Genomic DNA, 18,362 nt, shown 5'->3' on the forward strand with positions numbered 1-18,362 from the left:
ACAGAGCCAGTCCATAGCCTAGGGCTGTGCAGTCCAATACGGTAGCCACTAGCCACATATGGCTGTTTACATTTCAATTAATTAAAATTGGATAAAATTTAAAATTCTGTTCCTTAGGCACGGTAGCCACATTTCAAGTGCTGGATAGTCACATGTGACCAGTTGGTCAGTGTGATTACAGAACATTTCCATCGTCACGGAAAGTTCTCTCGGTCACACTGATCTACAGGGGCTGTTCTCAGCGTTGGCTGTGCACTAGACTCACCTGGAGAGCTTTTAAGAAACGTTGGTGCCTGGCCCCACCTGCAGAGGTTCTGAATGGCAGCCAGGGCTGAGAACTGCTCCGAAGCCCTGTTTGCATTGTCTACTGGAAAGGTTTCTCTAAACGGTTCAAATTGAATTCAGACTTTTTGTGAGTGTCTGCATCCCGCTTCCAGCCCATGTGTGCAGAGCCAAGGTTGGGGGGTGGGGCTCAGTTTTGTGGAATTCCCTCTCTTACCACAGTTGGGCTGCCCTGGCCCCTTCCCGTCTCTCTGGACAGTGTGAAAAGGAGGCCCAGCATCTCTCACGGGCTTGCTTGAGGCTGTGGGAGAGAGGCCATGCATCTTGCCTGTCATGCTTATGGGAGGTGGGTTGAAGTACCCAGAGGCGTCCCTATCTGACTTCAGTGGATGGTGTGGAATGTGGCTACTGGCCAGCTCTGTGTCTTTCTGGAAACTGGTCCCAGGGACCCCTGGGACCCTTGACATCACTGTCCCAGGAATTGCTATGGCAACTTTAGTCATGCTACCCACTGTTTGCAACATGCAAGGACAGGTCCAAGCTGGATGCTTACTCAGACTGGCCACTGCTATGGGATGGAGGAGCAGGACTAGGCGAGGTTGAAGGCTTGGGGCTCCATGGGACCTCTCCCCACTTTGGGGTGGGCCTACCATATAGACGGCTGACCTGCAGGGGCACGCTAATTTCACAGCGGGTTCTCCTGAGGCCCAGAATTACAATGGGTCTTCCTGGGGAGGGTCACCCTGCAGGGGTCACTCCCACAACAGGGAGACCTGGTACCAGAGCTCCATCTATGAGCAGTCTCTTTTGGCTCACCTCAGCCCTAGGAGGGGACATGTGGCCCTTGGGCAGGGAGTCTGGGAGTGATGACAGGGTGAGAGGCCCTCACAGGGGGCCCTGAGTGTGGGCTTTGTACCAGGATAGAGACATCTCTGCCATAGGGGGGCTTGGAAAAGAAGCTCTCTTTGAGCCGCCTCAACATGGAGCCCCCCAGTATTAAAGCTCTTCCAGCACTGAGTGTTCCCCCCTCCATGGAGGCCCCAGTCAGAAATGGAGTTCAATCTGGTCGAGGTGGCATGGGGTGGGGACTGCTCCATCAGAACATGGAGGCACCAATCTTGGTTTATGCAGGCTGTGCCAGTGTTGTATCCTAGGTTGTCTATGTGGTTTTGGCAGAGCTGAACTCTGCGTTCTTATGGCGAGTAAATGAGCAAGAGGGAGTGGGGCATCCCCAGCTGCTCCTCCCTGAGGGGTAAGGATAGCAGACAGTGGGATCTGGAAAGACCAGCAAGGATGAGTAAAATCTTCCAGTGCCTCTCGCTTTGAGCAGACCTGACATTTGAAAATCATTTTACAGAAGGGTTTCATAAATTTAGTTATGTAGATTATGAACTCCTGTAAACCATGGGTGTTCTATAGCTAAAATTGACAACAAAACAAAACAAAACCAAAAACACCACCCAACAACAAGAATGATTGAACCCTTATGTGTAATAGATATATTTTTCTGTATTTAAATTTTTTTCTTCCTTAATGTTTTCACTTTAAATATTTGTCCAGTAGGCAAGAGAATAGCTGAATAAGATGCAAACATTGGTGGGAAGGCTTGAAAATTGTCATTTGAACAGTGCTGAACAATTTCGGGTGTGTGTAAGCGATACTATACATGTTTTAAGTGGAATTTCATATTGTATAAGTTATGTGAGCCTGACAATTTCTAACATACAGGAACCAGTTTTAAGCCAAACCACAGCGAAGATGGGATTAAATGTGTCTATTTCTTGGGTCTGGCCCCAAACCTTCCAGGTCCAAAGAAGAGACTCACTCCTCCACATGCCAGCTCCCCCCCACTGCCAGTCTCTGAGTTCACTGAATCGGGCTCTGGTTTGCAGGTCTAGGGACACACCATCTTAGGTCTCAGGATGTCCTGAGAAACCTCAGGGCCTGGCCAAATCTTAATCAGTGTTGAAGTATGGCCAATCCACACTTAACCAGAGAGGTGACACAAGGTTCCCAAATCTTGACAAATGTCCAGTCCAGATCAGGTCCAGGTTGGGAAGATGCCGGGGGGGGGGGGGGGGGGGGGGGGGGGAGGGGAGGGGAGGGGAGGGGAGGGGAGGGGAGGGGAGGGGAGGGGAGGGGAGGGGAGAGAGAGAGAGAGAGAGAGAGAGAGAGAGAGAGAGAGAGAGTGTGTGTGTGCGCGCGCGCGCGCGTGCGTGCTGTGGCGAGGGCGGGGGTGGGTGGGGTGGGCGGTCGAGCAGGAAGGTCTAGAGACCCAAGAAAGTGAGCAAGGACGACCTCTGGCGGCCAGGCCCTTGGATTGTCTCCTCTTTTAAACTTGTAATTTATAACGGCTGCTCAGGGCTGAGGGTCCTGAGAGGGCCAGGCTGCGTCACACCCTCTCATGTCACAAATGGGGAAACTGAGGTCCACAGAGCAGGGTTATTTTTCCCGAGGTCACGCAGCGAATCAGGGCAAGAACTGAGAATAGAACCCAGGCCTCTCCACTCCAAGGGTGTGATTCCGAGTGACTAGTGTTCTTTTAAATCGACACCTGTTTTAAGCGCGTTCGGAAGAGCGAACTACTTAAAGAATTCCCGAAGGGTGAATAATTGGCTCTTAATGGGGTACTGAGAGAAAAGCCGGCCTCGTGGGCGCTTGAAGAGGACTCAATCACAACGAGCCACAATTAACCCAAACAGAACGGTTTAAGCATCTCCACTTCCGGGATCCTTAAAGCGTTCACTTCGGGTTATTCACGGCCCCGCCCTCGTGGCATTCTGGGAAATGTAGTCCTACTTTCCTCCAGACACAAGGATGAGGGCGTCTTGGAACTGCATTTCCCAGAAGGCTGTGCTCGCCGTCTCGTTAGCCCGGCTACGGGTCGGTGGGGCGAACCTCTCATCCTGGACTTTTTAATTTCTCAGGGGGAATGAGTGACGGTGGACAGAGGCCTTTGGCGGCGCCGTCTGTAGGCTGCCTGGCCTGGGGGCGCTGGACGCAGAGACCATGGAGCCGGCCATACAGCTCTCCTTCCAGTCGGGGGGCAAAAAGCCGAGGCGCCGCGTCTCCTTTAACCGCGGTGGGCGGGGCGAGGCGAAGCCACCCGCGTTGCTATTGGCGGCGGTTGGGGGCGCGGAAACTGAACGGGACGAAACTGCAGCCGCTGCTTCTTCGGGCTCCTCTGGCGCCTTGGGCACTCCTGGCCCCGCCATGGCCGCACCCTGCCTGGTAAGTTCCTGCCAGCTGCGGCCGCCCGGGCTTTAGTCTCCCCGCCTAGCCGGACGGAGGGTTCCAAGCCGGTCTTCTCTGGCCCCAGTTTACCGTCTGTGCAGGGGGCACTTGAGTACGGGCACCTGGTGAACGCCTCCTGCGAGCCAGGCTCTGTTCGGGCTAACGGGGCTAAGAAACCAGCCTCTGCCCCCAGGATTTGCATCTACCCCTAGCGGGGGAGACACTTGTATGGCCCGACTGGAGGTGTGACCTGGGGCCAGCGCCGGGCCTCTCTGGCTTCTGTCTCCTTATCCTGAGCAGTGGATGGCTGAATGGGGGTTTGTTTGAGGGTGCACCCTGTTCCGACGTGTGGGAACAGCAGGCCTCCGGGATGCCCGGGACGGCCCAGGCCTGCAGTGTGACCTGGGCCAGACTGCCCTCTCTGAGTCCCAGGTTCTTCGTGAGGCCAGAGGGGAGCACTCCAAAGCCTCTCTTTTTGAGAGGTTGTTTTAAATCTGAACCTGCCTGGTCCTCTGGCTGGGTTGAAAGTCAAGGACGCTGGGTGGTGGCCTGTTGGCTTCCTTGGGTGTCTGGGCATGTGAGCAGAGGGCTCAGACTAGGAACTAGGCCTTTTGATCTCTAGTGGTGTTTGACCCCCCCACCCCAATATATAAACCACCTTTGGGGGAGATGAGGAACCAACAAGCCTGTGGGATTGGAAGAGAGGGTGTTGGGAGATTTCAGGCGTCCCCTGGTTAGGGGCGGATCTGAACTTGCCTCTAGAGGGTGCACTATTTTACCCTTATTCTTCCAACAAGTTCAGGTGGAGCAGTTTCTGCTCAGTTCTCTGCCCTCCTCCAGCTGCCATTCCTTCTCTTGTTGAAAGGAGGACTCAGGCTGGTGTGTTGGGGGGTGGAGCTGGGCAAGGGGCCACGGGAGCCTTTGTTCTGGTTACAGCTCCCTGCAGTCCTTGTTCTGCCCCAAGGCTGTTTTTTCCTCAAGAGGAGGCTTTGCTGGGCTCCCTGGTACCCCCAAAATGCTTCTTTGAGGTTTAAGATATTTGGGGTAGGGGGAGATGTCTGCATGGCTGGACTATAACTCTTCAACATGAATTGCTGTTGGATGGAGAGAATCTCTGGAATATTATCTCCATGTCTTCCTAAGCTACTGCTTCTCTGATGTTGGGTGGAGTGGAGATGGTCGTAAAGCCACTGGGGGCTTATTCAGGGCTGACCTTTGGGTTCACTGGCCGGTCCGCAGTGGGACTGAAGGTATAGGATCTGATTCCTGAGATGGGGGTGCTGAAAGTCCCCATTTTCTCTTGGGTCTTTCGAAAAATAACTTTATTGAGATATTATTCACATACCATAAAATTCACCCTTTTGAAGTGTAAAATTTAGTGGTTTTTAGTACACTCACAATATTGTGTAACCATCACTGTCTATTTCCAGACCATTTTTGTCACCCCAAAGAGAAACCCATACCCATTAAGCAGTTGCTTCCCTTCTTCGTGACTGCCCCCCCTCCGCTGCCCCCGCCCAGTCCCTGTCAACCACTAATCTATTTTCTATCTTTATAGATTTGCCTATTCTGGACATTTCATATAAATGGAATCAGACAAAATGTGGCCTTTGGTGTCTGGCTTTTTTCACTTAGCATAATGTTTTCAAGGTTTATCTGTGTTGTAGCATGTGTCAGTAGTTCATTCCTTTTTATGACTGAATAATATTCTGTTGTATGGATATACCACATTTTGTTTATCCATTTGTCTGTTGATGAACATTAAGGTTTGTCCACTTTTGGGCCATTATGAATAATCCTGCTATGAACATTTGTGTACAAGTTTTTGTGAGAAAATGCTTTCAACTCTTATGGGTATTTACCTACAATTGCTGGATCATTTGATAACTCTGTGCTTAACTTTTTGCAGAACTACCAAATTGCTTTCTACAGTGACTGGTTTTTGTTTTTATTTTTAAACATTGTTTTCTATTCTGGCTGTTTTACATTTTATGTGAATTTTAGGATGAGCTTGTCAATTTCTGCAAAAAAAAGGCATCTGAGATTTTGAAAGGGATTCTGTTCACTCTGTAGATCAATTTGAGGAGTGTTTCATCTTAACAATATTAAGTTTTCCAAACTATGAACATGGGATGTCTTTCCATTTATCTAGGTCTTTCTATACTTCTTTCAATGATGTTTTTTAGTTCTCATATGTCTTGCACTTCTTTTGTTAAGTTATTCCTAAGTATTTTGTTCTTTTTTATGTATCATAAATGGAATTGTTATCATACTTTTATTTTTCACATTGTTCATTGTTGGTGTACTTGATTTTTGTATATTGATTTTGTATCCTGTAAGCTTGCTGAACTTGTTTATTAGTTCTAATAGATTTTTTAGTGATTCCTTAGGATTTTCTATATACAAGATCATGCCTTGAGCATTTTTTTTTTTTTTTTTTTTTTTTGCTGTACGCGGGCCTCTCACTGTTGTGGCCTCTCCCGTTGCAGAGCACAGGCTCCGGACGCACAGGCTCAGCAGCCATGGCTCATGGGCCCAGTCGCTCCGCAGCATGTGGGATCTTCCCGGACCGGGGCACAAACCCGTGTCCCCTGCATTGGCAGGCGGACTCTCAACCATTGCGCCACCAGGGAAGCCCATGCCTTGAGCATTTTTAAATGCTGCTGGCTGTTATAGGAAGAGTCTTGGCCCTGGGGAAGCCCCTTCCTCATCTTGGCTTCACATATTTGACCCTGGCTCTCCCTCAGGAGGACCCCTCGCTGGAGAGGCATTTTAAGGGCCACCGGGATGCAGTTACCTGTGTGGACTTCAGTCTCAACACGAAGCAGCTGGGTAAGAAGAGGCATCTTATTCTAGGCACTAGGTTATGAGCTGAGAAGGTCACGTTTCTACCTGGGAGGTGTGGCGTGGGGGGAGCAGGGCACAGTGAGGACCCAGGTGCTTTGTCTAGACCTACCTCCTGCTTCAGCCGGCCTGCTCTCTGGGCGCTAGGCTTTATGAGCTCCATTCTGCATGTGGAGTGTGAGGCTCGGAAAGGTTGGGGGCCTTGCTAAGGTCACACAGCCTTTGAGGTTAGGACCCGGCTCTGGGCTTTTCCGTGCACACCCCATCCACCTCTCAGGCCTGGCCTGCAGAATGAGCCCTAAACAGTGGCTTTTTCCTTGGGTCTTCATTGATTCTGTTGTCCACAGTACCATGGGCACACCTCCTTGTTGAAGACGCCCACCACTGAGAAGGATGGGGGGCAGAGCCGGGTGCTCCCCTCCCCCCACTGCCCTTATGCTGCAGCCGAGTGCTCCCTCCTTGGCCACCTGGGGGTTCATACACAGCTGTCACGGCTGCAGCTTTCTTGTTTCTATGGACGAGGCTCCCCCTTCATCCAATGGTCAAGGTCCCCTGCCAGAAGCTGCTGGTCTCGTGATATACGCTGGAGATTAAGAGGAAACAAGTCATTTTTGGTCTGTTCTGGGGACCTCCGCTAGGCTTCTGATGGGTCCTCTTAATGGTAAAAAGGCCACTGGATTGAGCTGGCTCCCAGTTTTGCGAGGACTTGCTCTCTCGAGCCGCAGAGTGTGTCTGTGGGGAGACCCGGGACCCTTGGTTACAGCCCAGGTCTGGTTGCTGTGTGGGTCCGCTGCCTGGAGTGGTGACAGGCCCTAGGCTCTCCGAACTCCTGCTCAGCAGTCACTGGAGGTGTGGCCTGTCCCCATGGAGAAGGCAGAGCTGGGCTGTCCCTGCTGCCCGCACCCCACCCCCGCCCATCTCCAGCATCCTGGTGGAGGCTCCAGGCCTGCTTGAGCCGAGCGTCATGGCATCTGCTCTCTCCTCAGCCAGTGGCTCCATGGACTCATGCCTTATGGTGTGGCACATGAAGCCCCAGTCACGTGCCTACCGCTTCGCCGGCCACAAGGACACCGTCACCTGTGTGAACTTCTCCCCTTCGGGACACCTGCTTGCCTCAGGCTCCCGTGACAAGACTGTCCGCATCTGGGTACCCAACGTGTGAGTTAAAGACTTGGAGGGGCTTGTCTGAGTCTAGGCCCTAGTGCTGGACTGGTCACAGTGGGACATCTGCCCCACTTCCGAGGAGGTAACATCAGAAGCTGGGGCTTCAGTCGGGGCCCTCCCCTCAGGGCCAATAGGGAGATCCTGGGCTGACCTCAGCAATCCTGGAAGGGATCCCACCTGACGCTGCCTGCACGTGGGTGAGGCTCTGGCTTCCCTTTTTGGGGACTGAGGCACTCAAGCCTGGATTTACTTTGGGAGGGTTCTGAGGGGTGGGGAGGGCTTCGATGTGCCCTTCTGTTGCTCTTATGGGTTTATGGGTTTCCTGACTCTGGATACCCATCCCTGCAGCAAAGGCGAGTCAACCATGTTTCGTGCACACACGGCCACAGTGAGGAGCATCCATTTCTGCAGCGATGGCCAGTCCTTCGTGACAGCTTCCGACGACAAGACAGTCAAGGTGTGGTCAACTCATCGCCAGAAATTCCTGTTCTCCCTGAGCCAGCACATCAACTGGGTCCGCTGTGCCAAGTGAGTAGTGTCCTACCTGGAGACCGCTGGAGGGACCCCGGGGGTTGGAGGGCACAGAGGAGTTGGCAGGTGCTAGCACCATGACCTTGGACAAGTTATTAGCCACTCTTTATCTTCCTGAACCTCAACTTCCGTATGTGTGAAAAAGAACAGTAATAGTTCTCACATTGTAAGTTGTCCAAGCTTCACTGAGCTAATGCACGACAAGTAAGTTAGTCCGTTGTCAGCCACGACTGACCCCGACGTCTGTGCTGATGCAGCCCAAGGTGAGTCATCAGGGGCCACTTATTAGCAATAGCAACAACAACAAGGTAACGTCAGTACCACCACTAGACGTTTTCTTCTAACTCCTCATGGCAGTCCCGCAAGTAGGTGGCATTGTTGCCATTTTGCAGATGAAGAAACTGAGGCTCAGAATAGTGTAGTATCTTGCCGTGGGGCACATTGGGAGTAAGTGGCAGAGCTGGGGTTGGAAGCCGAGTGTCTGGCACTAAGCCTTGCCTACTTTCCTCTGAGGACGTTCTGCTCCTCAGAGGTTGATTTTGCTTCAGAGCTGCCAGATGGGGGCCCAGGCTTCTGAGAGGGGTTGGTCTGGAAGCCGGTTCTCCCTTTGGTGTGGGGGCCAGTGCCGTGGGGATGGGGGCCAGCTGATTCAAAGCACCTTTCAAGGTCTAAGAATTGCAGACACAGCTGTGCCTGCTTCTAGCTTATTCTGTTCCTTTCAACAGAGATCTCACGTGTCGAATCTCTGTGCCCTGGAGGAAGAAGATGGGGTGTCTGGGGACACTGGGAAACCATGGGAGTCAGAGGTTGGGGACTGTTGAGCTGTGTTCTTCTGGGGACCCCATGAAGTTACTTGTTCTCCAGGGCCCTCGTTCCTCTGTCCTGGGAGCTCCCTGATTACTCTGAGAGGCCCTCACCATTGGGCTCCTGAGAATAGGAGGGGCCCCGCCAGCAAACAAGTGTTAAACTCACACCAGGCCTTTGGTGGTGGGTCCCCAGAACCTCCACTCCTTTTTTGTTAGCAGGTTGGTTTTGCTGACCCATTCTCAGAGTTAGATGTGGATTCAGGGCACTTGGGAACAGGATAATGATGCCAAGTACCAGCAGTCAGCACGCATGTTGCCATGTGCAGTGCTGGGGGCCTCGTGTGCGACGCTACTGCCTACCTGCTTACCAGGAGGTAGGCACCCTTCTGACCCATCTTGCAGAGAGAAAGGCATTTGCCCAGGATCACTCAGGGTCAGAGCAGGGCATGTGGCCCAGGTGGGTTCCTGAGGTCAGGTGGTGGGCAGCTCAGGAAGGGTGACTGTGGAAGATGGTGTGTGGTGCCCGTGATGTCTGTTGACTGGTGATGTGACTTGTGCCCCGCCTGGTTCAGGTTCTCCCCGGATGGGCGGCTCATCGTGTCTGCCAGTGATGACAAGACTGTCAAGGTGTGGGACAAGACTAGCCGGGAGTGTGTCCACTCATACTGTGAGCACGGCAGGTGAGTCCCCAGACCCTGTCCTCCACCTGTAGGCGCTCGAGAAAAGCATAGACCTGGGCTCGAAGAGGCCCTAGTGGCCTCCAGTGGCGGCACTTGGGGCCCACCGCCATGTCTCTGCTGCTCCCTGGCTCTGTATCTTTTCGCTTGTGGGTGGAAGTTTCTGCCTCATCCCCATCCCCACAAACAGTAAGAGTGCTTAACCTCAAGGCATGAAACTCTTTTTGAACATCTTTATTGGAGTATAATTGCTTTACAATGGTGTCTTAGTTTCTGCTTTATAACAAAGTGAGTCAGCTATACATATATCCCCATATCTCCTCCCTCTTGCGTCTCCCTCCCTCCCTCCCTATCCCACCCCTCTAGGTGGTCACAAAGCACCGAGCTGATCTCCCTGTGCTATGCAGCTGCTTCCCACTAGCTAGCTGTTTTACATTTGGTAGTGTATATATGTCCATGCCACTCTCTCACTTTGTCCCAACTTACCCTTCCCCCTCCCCGTGTCCTCCAGTCCATTCTCTATGTCTGTGTTTTAGAGAAAAACAAATACCGTATGCTAACACATATATATGGAATCTAAAAAAAAAAAAATGTTTATGAAGAACCTAGGGGCAGGACAGGAATAAAGATAAAGATAAAGGCATGAAACTCTCGAGGCCTCTCTTTTCCCTTCACTTTCTAGTTCTCAAAATTGTGACACGTCTGTCTAAAGAAGTTGAACCCAGACCCCCAAAAGGATGTTCTCCTTGGTGATGACTTTATAAATGAAAGGCTAATCAGGTTCTTGTAGTGGATGGTGACTGTTCATATCATGCTGCATCACTGAGAGGGATGAGCCTGCATTTGAGCAGGGACCCACCCAATCTGGGTTCCTAGATGAACCTCAGCGTCTGCCCCTTGTTAGGCTGGGAGCCCCAGGTAAGGGTCCCTCCTGAGGGCTGGCCACGATACCAGCCTGGGTGTCACATATGAGTATATCGAGGGCCCTTGGCTTGTCTTCTAGAAATAGGTGAGCCAGTGGTTCTGGGACCCTGCTGGCCCTTGATGTCTGGGCCTCAGGTGGCAGGGCCTGCCCTGCCTCCTGCTCTGGTAGGGGCATCAGCTCTAACTGAAAGCACCCGAGCAGCTGGCTGACCTTTGGTCTGAAGTCCACTTTCTCTGCTCGCATTTAGAAATTGATGCTGAGACTTGCTCCCTGGTAAGTGCCCCTCAGGTCACTGCTAGCCTCTGTTCTCACCCTCTCCTTCTTGTTCTCCCTTGGCCGCCTGGTAAAGATACAGGGCAATAGGGAGGTATTCTGGGCTGAGGGAAGAGTGTGAGCAGGTGTGTGGGGATGGGGATGTGCTGGATGTTTGGGGGTCTGTTCTGAGCCGGGGCAGACCTCCTACAGCATGCGGTGGCCCCCTTTCCAGCTTTGTCACCTACGTGGACTTCCACCCCAGCGGCACGTGCATCGCCGCCGCCGGCATGGACAACACGGTGAAGGTGTGGGACGTGCGGACTCACCGGCTCTTGCAGCACTATCAGTGTGAGTGTCCCCGAGCGGCTGCAGTGGGACTGTGCCACGCCGGGTGCCCGGCTCTTGGCTGTGGGGCTTAAATGGGCCTGAGGACAGCTGTGGCTGGCTTGGGGTTAGGGGGGGAGTCCTGGGTCTGTTGGGATCTTCAGGGGTGGGTAGTCTATGGCGTGGCTGTCCTGGAACCTTGGCCTGGAGATAGAGCGTGGTGCTAACTGGCATCCACCAGCCCTTTGGTGCCCACTTACGAGGTGGCAGAACCTCATGCACACTGCGGTCCAGATGGGGGCTCTCAGTGGGGCTCTGGCCAGGGCTCCTCTTGAGGGGCACTTCTCAGGGGCTGCCCATGCCACTCACCTCCCCCTGTAATGGAGGCTCTGTCCTCCAGGGCCAAGGTGACAGCCCTAGGGTGGTGAAGGAGACAGGTCTGTCAAAAGAGGTCAGTGTTGGTGGGACCTTGGCCACCTCTGGTTCCACAGTGTCCTCCACAGATGTGGAGCCATGAGCCATATGGAGGGTCGACTTGGTAGGGGGCCAGGCTTGGAAGCCAGCCCTGGTGCTGTGCCCCCTTATTTATGTATATATTTAATTATAGCCCTTGGAAGGCAGGGCAGCGGGCTGTCTACGTGGGCTGGTATTGGGCTGCAGGAGGGAGGTGGGAGTGGGGGCAGACTTGGGTGAGCTTACGATGAGAGAGCTGAAGGTACTGGGATATGGAACTGGCCTCAGAGCAGGTATGACTGGGCAGAGTCCTAAGTCACCCCAGTTGTGGGGATGGGGCCCAGGGAAGGGAGCTGGTGAGGGGGTCACCATCAACTGGGAGTTGTGCAGGGGGCAGAATGGGTGGGCAGGCCTGGGGGCTCAGGGCTGAGACCAGGGAGAGTGAGAGCTGGCATTGTTTAAAGAACTCTGGTTGTTGACTTGGGATTAAGTTTCAAGCCCATGGGCTCACTTCCAAAATTCACACCTGAAAATGGGAAGGACATATCTGGAGAAAAGTGTGGGTCGTGGGGTTCAGAGCTCTCCCCTTAACACCCCCCACAAGCCCTTCCAATTCTCAGATGTTTGAGGCCAGGACTTTCTTGGGGTAACTGAAGGAACAGATCTTCCAAGAAGGGGGAGTGGATCCTGGTCTTGAAAAGCACATGGTGGAGGGTGGCTCTGCACCCAGCTTCAGCATTTTTAGCAGTGTGACTTTGAGCAGGTTACTTGACTTCTCTGGGCCCCTGGCACAATGATAAGGCCTGTTTCTCAGGTGATGTTGGGAGGGTGATGAGTTGGTCCATGACAAGAACTTACAGAGTGCCTCACACAAAACAGGAACCAGGCACAGTGTTAGTGACAATGACAGTGATGCTGGGTCTCAGTCAGGAGGTCTGGTCTCCCAGCAAGGTGGGCCCAGTTGGTCCAGGCTTGCAGTACTGTACACCACCACTAGGTGGCAGGGGCCAGCCATGAGAATGGTTCTTTCCTCAACAGGGAGTCCTGGGGTTTGTCACTGATGCTGTTTCAGACAGAGGCTTCCTGAACAGAGCCCCAGCAGGGTCTGCCCTCTACTTGGAGACCACGCCTCTCCCTCCTCTCCTTCACACTCAGAGGCCTTTCTCCTCCTGCTCTGGGCCAGGCCTGAGTTGGAGACTGGGTACATCTGCATAGCTGACTGGGCGGAAGGTGGGAGGTGCAGAGGAGTGCTGGGCGGAAAGGCCACCTCTGAGTGTGGGGTCAGGAGGGAGGACTTGGACAGGGAGAGATGGGAAGGGAGGTGATGAGGCAGAGCAGTAGTTAGGAGTATGGGCTCTGTTTCCTGTCTGTGAAGGGCTGGTGGTAGCCTGCCTTATGGGGTTTGTGAGGATCTGATGGGAGAATCCACATGAGGATTACAATACATTACTGGGTACATGGTTTGTACCACATAAATCTTGATACTGGTGAAGAGAATCTCCAGGTGACCCTGGGAGAGTCCAGGCCCACCTGTGATGGATCAGGAACCTAGGTCTGGTGTTGGTGAGGTGCAGCAACAGGTACCTGTGGGGGAGGGCCTTGAACGCCATGCTCTAGCCCAGGGTCTCGAAGATGCAGCCTGGCTGGAAGTGCTGGGACAGGTGAAAGGGTGAGGGGCATCTGAGAGGACAGCAGTGCTGAGAGCCTGCTTGGGTAGGAAGCCACGTGCCTAGGTGACTGGTGGGTGGGCTGTCAATGCCCGATGTCGGGTGAAAGCTGGGCATCAGAGTGGGGCAGAGGTCAGGCCCAGGGGGTGGGTTTTGGAGATTGAATAGAGGCAGAAGCTGATGCTATGGGGTGGAGGGGCCAGCTGGGCCTAGGGATCTGGGGTGTGAGAAGGCCACAGCCTGCATCCCTGTGATTGAGGGGCTGTGGAAGAAAAAGGTCCACAAGCAGCCAGAGTGAGCAGGGGCAGCCCGCTTAGAAAACCGTGATGGAGGGCTGAGGAGAGCAGAGCCAGGGGACTGAAGGAAAGCAGGGTCTCCTAAAGAGGGTGGTCAGGGGGCGGCATGATGCAGAGCAGTTGAGAGTGGAGGGTGCTGGGGAGAGATTCCTGGGGGGAGCAGGCTTGGCAGTGGGTGGGGGTGGGAGATCAGTGACTGGCAGGGCCCAGGGGTGGGGGTGGACTCGGATAGCATCAGAGGTCAAGTCCTGAGGGGACCTGAGGTGCATGAGGCTGACAGGCTCCACGGTGAGATTTCAGTCTGTTTTTGCTGCTGTCCTTTCCTCTTGTGATAGAGCCACTCAGCGAGCCTGCAGCATCTTATTCCTAAGCCACCCCTAATAGAGACCAGAGGCTTCAGGGGGCCTGGAGTACCCCATAAATAACCTGGTTCCCCCTGAGCTCCCTGCCCAATGCATGGCACACGGTGGGTATTCACAAGGCAGCAGACTCACCCACCACCTCTGGGCTCAGCCTCCGGGGCTCAAGGAGAGCCTGGCAGGTCTGAGCTCCTTGGTTGGGGGGGACAGCCCTCACCCTGTTTGCTGGGGAGGGACCTGGTCAGGTGTGCTCAGCAGCTCCCCTAGAGAGCTTCGTGGCAGAACCTTCTACCTGAGAGACCCTCCTAGCCCCTGAGTAGCAGCTGTCCCCCCACCCAGAAGAGGTGCCAGGGGATCTCTTGGGAAGCTGATTGCCCAAGTAGGGCTCCCAGCCCCCCAGTAGCAGGCACCTGAGCTGTTTTCTGTCCCTGACCCCTAGGACACCCAGGGGGAAGTGTTTAAGGACAGTGACATCCAGTGTCTTCCCTGATTGGGCTTTGGGCGCATAAGGCTGTTGGGCTCTCCTGAGAGAAATTGGTTCATGATACTGCAAACGTGTGGCCAGCAAGCGCAGCCAGCCTGTGGCCAGCCGCCATGGTCTTGCTCCGTGGAGGGCACTTCCGGTCCCATTTTGGGTTGTTGGCATCACTCTGGGCTACAGCAGGCAGCTGGCACCATTTGTCTCAGGCGAGGAGTTTCTTGCTCTGGCCTATCACTGCAGGGAGCAGTTCTGATTTCCCAATTCAGCAAGGAGTTGGTGGGGCACTGGAGCCCCGGGAGTGCCAGTCCCCACGGAGGTGGGTTAGGCTCCGTATGCTCTGAGCCCACATTAAGACTGTTCAGACATCTGAGCAGCAGCAGCTCTGTCCCGGATCCCTTAATGTGCTTTGCGGTTTCCAGGCACGTGTGGGTTCATTATCCAGGGACAGGCCTGAGTGGTCAGCAGGGCAGGGCTACTCCCCATTTCACAGATGGGGTGTTTGAGGCTTGCCCAGGTCAAGCAGCTGGGAAGCTATGGGTTCCTCTCACCGTGTTGATTCTAGTCATTTACTTGCCTATGGCCCCCAAGAGGGCTTGGCTTGGCTCTCTCCAGAAACTCCAGTTAGAGCTCAGAGTCCCAGCTTCTCTGTCCACTGGTCCTTAGCACGTCCCTGGACCCCCTCTCTACCCCAGACATGGTCACGGAGGGTTTTAAAGCCGCTGTGCAACCAGCAGGGCAGGCCTGCACCCTTTTTGGCGTTTGGAGACCGAAAGGGTTGATCAGGAGCCAGTGCACCGTCCCACCTGCTCTGGCCAACTCAGCAGCTCTCGCCCACCATCCCTGAGCGGGTGTTCCTACGACATTCGCGAGATGACTGTTTGGAGTGTCCTTTGCTGCTGGTGTCAGGGCACCTTCACTGTGTGAACCCACAGCCTCTCGTGAGCCCACAGCCACTGTGTCACTAGTGATGCCAGTTGTGCGTTGTGAGGGGCCACCGTGGCAGAGCGAGCCGAGCCCCTTGTGGTGGGCATGTGGTGGGGCTCGGCGCTAGCATGGCCTGCCCCAGAAGGAGACCTCCTGCTTGGGCACCTTGGACACCTGTGGGTCTCTGTGGGCCCCATGGCCAGTTTGGAACCCATTGGGCAGTGGGCCAGATTTGCTGAGGGTTCTACAAGCAGAGCTGTGCGGGCAGCTTGTGGATAGCCAGGTCTCTCCTTAGGCCACCTGCTGCCCGCAGGCTGTGGCCCGTTCCCAGTACTTGGGGGCAGGGTCTGCAGTGGCCTCAGTCCCACCCTCCCTGGCATCCTGGTGACCTATAGAACATTGACGCTGGTACATCTCTGACCCTGAGCTGGAGTCCCTTCTTTGGGGTCGTGGTGGGGGTGGGGTGTAGCCCACATCGTGCCCAAATGGCAGCCTGCCATCAGCTGTCACCCATGTCTGCCATGGAGATAGGCAGAGGGCCTGCAACTTTGAGCTTGGTGAAAAGTGGATTGTTTGTGTGCCGTCACTGCTCAGGGCTTCGTGACGGGAGGCTCACCCCCTCGTGGGGCAGCCGGGCCTCCGTGGGAGACTGTCATGCAGCGCTGATTCTATGAGGCCTCCCTGGTACAGCCCCACCCTCGGCAGAGCCAGAGAGGCTGCTCCAGGCTGGTGGGGCCGGTGGGTGAGGCAGGAGAGCGAGTGGGGAAAGGTGGGGCTGGCACATTCCCAAAAGCCTGGCTTGCCAGGCTGAGCCCTGTTTTGGAGTAAGTGGTTCCAGATATTTCTACCCCAGCCAAGAGGCCTTAGCTATTTCTGCCATTAATAGTGGAGCAGGGCCTCGGGCACCCCTCCCTGGGCCGGTTGGGGGGATGGGCGGCGGTTCCCTCCCTTGGGTGGGCTTGACCAGGTGGGAGAACCTGGCTGGTAACCACGCTCTGCCCCTGCCGCCCTGCTGGTGCTGGGCAAGCCCTGTGTTTCCTGAGCTTGCCTCCCCCGATCCACGCTGCTGCTGGCTGTCCCCTGCCAGCTTTGTCTCGGGGAGGGGCTGGGGGGCGTTCATGCCAGCACAGGCTGCCAGGAGCTGCAGAAGCAAGAATAGCACGCCCTTCTCCAGGCTCAGCGAGGCAGATGCGCCAGGAGCAGCATCTAAGGAGGCCCAAGGGGAGATTGGGGCGTGGTGAGATAGATGGAGGGCAGCTGCCTCTCAAAGCTGTCCTACTGTGGGCTGAGGGGCCAGGGGTGGGCGGGACTCCTCAGGGGGATCTCGCAGTGTTTGTGCCCGTCTCCCACCCCCACTCACCAGCGTGAGTGTGAACCAGCGTTCTGGCGAGCACAGCCAGCCCCTCAGGAGCACACACTAGCTCGCAGCCTATAGAAGCACAGCCTGAAGTGCCTGCAGAGCCTGGGTCTCCTCCCCAGGCGTGACACACTCGTTTGGGGGGAGGGAAGGATTCACTTTTTATCATTTGCTCAGTTGTATAATGATAGTGACTATATTCTAATGCTGAAAAAATATTTTCTGGAAGTACGTAGAGTAATAATTTGAAGTCCCCCTATTTCTGTCCTCCCCAGAGGGCACCCCTGCTCTGTGTCTGGAGCTTCTGTCCACACCTTCCTCTGGGTCTGCACACGTGGGTGTGCCCCCCACACGTGGGGAGTCACGGGCACACCCTGTGCGCCACTAACGTTCTTTCTGCTGCTGCTTGTGGCCGGTGCCTGTTCAGTTCTGCTGGGGTCGACTCTGGCTTTTTTTTCTCTCCTCTCCATGCCCCCATTTCTGGTAAACACTGAGGGTGCCGCCCCCTGCCTCATGGCCCTGAGTGTGGGAGAGTGTCTGGCCGTGGGGCTCTGGACTCCGCCTCCAGGAGCTGGCTCTGGAGACCCCATCAGCCCCACTCCAGGCCGTCTCTTGGAGTTCCTGGTGCTGAGAGAAAGAGTGTTTAGACCTAAAGATCGTATTATGTAAAGCCCTAGTGTCTCCCCTAAGTATGCTTGGGAACCTGAATCCACACTTCCCGACATGTCTGCACATCGGCTGACCTGGTGTCTGAGGGGCTCTGTGTACCTCTGTCAGCTCTACTGAGGGCCGTTTCATGGTGGGTGTGTTTACTGGTCCAGCAGTGGTTCTTGCAGTCTCACTCAGTGCCAGGATGAGGGGTTGATTTTAGAATTTGCCTTTATGTTTGTGGCAGTTCTGACTTGGCGGGGTCATGGTTATCCTAGCCCCTGTGGTTTTGCTCACGAGGCCTGTGTTAATGGGTACAAAGGCACCTGGGTCTTCCTCAGCAGCTACTCTACATTGATGTCCCCATGTGGCCTGCCTGGTCCAGTTCACCTACTGACCAACTGCTTTTTGAGTCCCGCTCAGTGTCAGGCACTGAGCCAGGAGCCAAGGACCCAACACAGCCCCCTGCCTGATGGAGCACATGGTCTCATGGGGGACCCAGCCGGGAACCAAAGAGCTGCACATAAATGTAAAAACCCTGCTGTGAAGAGACTCACGGTGCTTCAGGAGGGACCACAAGGGGGTGACCCTGATGGCGAGGTCAGGGGAGCCTTCCCTGAGGAGGTGACTGAGCAGTGAGTGAGCTGCAGGGTCTAGGGAAGAGGCGAGCAAGAGTCTTCCCGGGCCAGGGAGAACAAGGGCTGGGAAGGTCCCACGGCCAGGGAGCTGACAGGGCTGGTGTGGCCAGATCTTGGCGAGCGAGGGACACCAGCATGGATGGTGGGGCTTGGGCTGGAGCAGTGGGGAAGAATCGTGGATGGGCTTGAGCTGTCGAGTGGGTTAAATGGCAGGACCTGGAGTAGCATGGGATGCCTGGGGTAGCGGAAAGGGACATCAGGGCTCACTCTGTACAGAGGCCTCAGGCTTCACCTGGCAGCATGCCTGCAACACCCTAACTTGTGGGTGCTGTGCCACAGAAGGAGAAACGGGCTCAGTGTGTGAAGATGCTCGCTCAGGGTCCCAGGGTGGGTCAGTCAGGAGGCTGGGATTGGAACCCGGGCCTGACTGGCTCCTGAGAGCGGGTCTTAAGCTGTTTTCTTGCCTGCTCCCATGCCCATCCTTTCCCCCAGGGCAG

At 54.8% G+C, this 18,362-nt stretch overlaps 1 protein-coding gene across 2 annotated transcripts in view; it reads left to right on the top strand.

The window, feature by feature from the left end:
- Positions 1–3,291: 3,291 nt before the first annotated feature.
- POC1A (POC1 centriolar protein A) overlaps positions 3,292–18,362 on the top strand; it is a gene marked incomplete at both ends in the record, with an annotated part of 75,609 nt that continues 60,538 nt past the window's right edge. Inside the window, 6 exons of one of the 2 annotated variants that reach the window (XM_082847806.1) lie at positions 3,292–3,513; positions 6,264–6,348; positions 7,347–7,518; positions 7,873–8,052; positions 9,434–9,541; positions 10,951–11,066. In XM_082847806.1, the coding sequence (XP_082703932.1) occupies positions 3,292–3,513; positions 6,264–6,348; positions 7,347–7,518; positions 7,873–8,052; positions 9,434–9,541; positions 10,951–11,066 (883 nt within the window). Of the gene's footprint in view, positions 3,514–6,263; positions 6,349–7,346; positions 7,519–7,872; positions 8,053–9,433; positions 9,542–10,950; positions 11,067–18,362 lie in introns of those variants that run through there. The other variant, XM_082847807.1, reaches the window with a different exon arrangement.

This window comes from Leucopleurus acutus, assembly GCF_964270905.1.
Source record: "Leucopleurus acutus genome assembly, chromosome: 10".
In the NCBI taxonomy this organism is placed as follows: domain Eukaryota; kingdom Metazoa; phylum Chordata; class Mammalia; order Artiodactyla; family Delphinidae; genus Leucopleurus; species Leucopleurus acutus.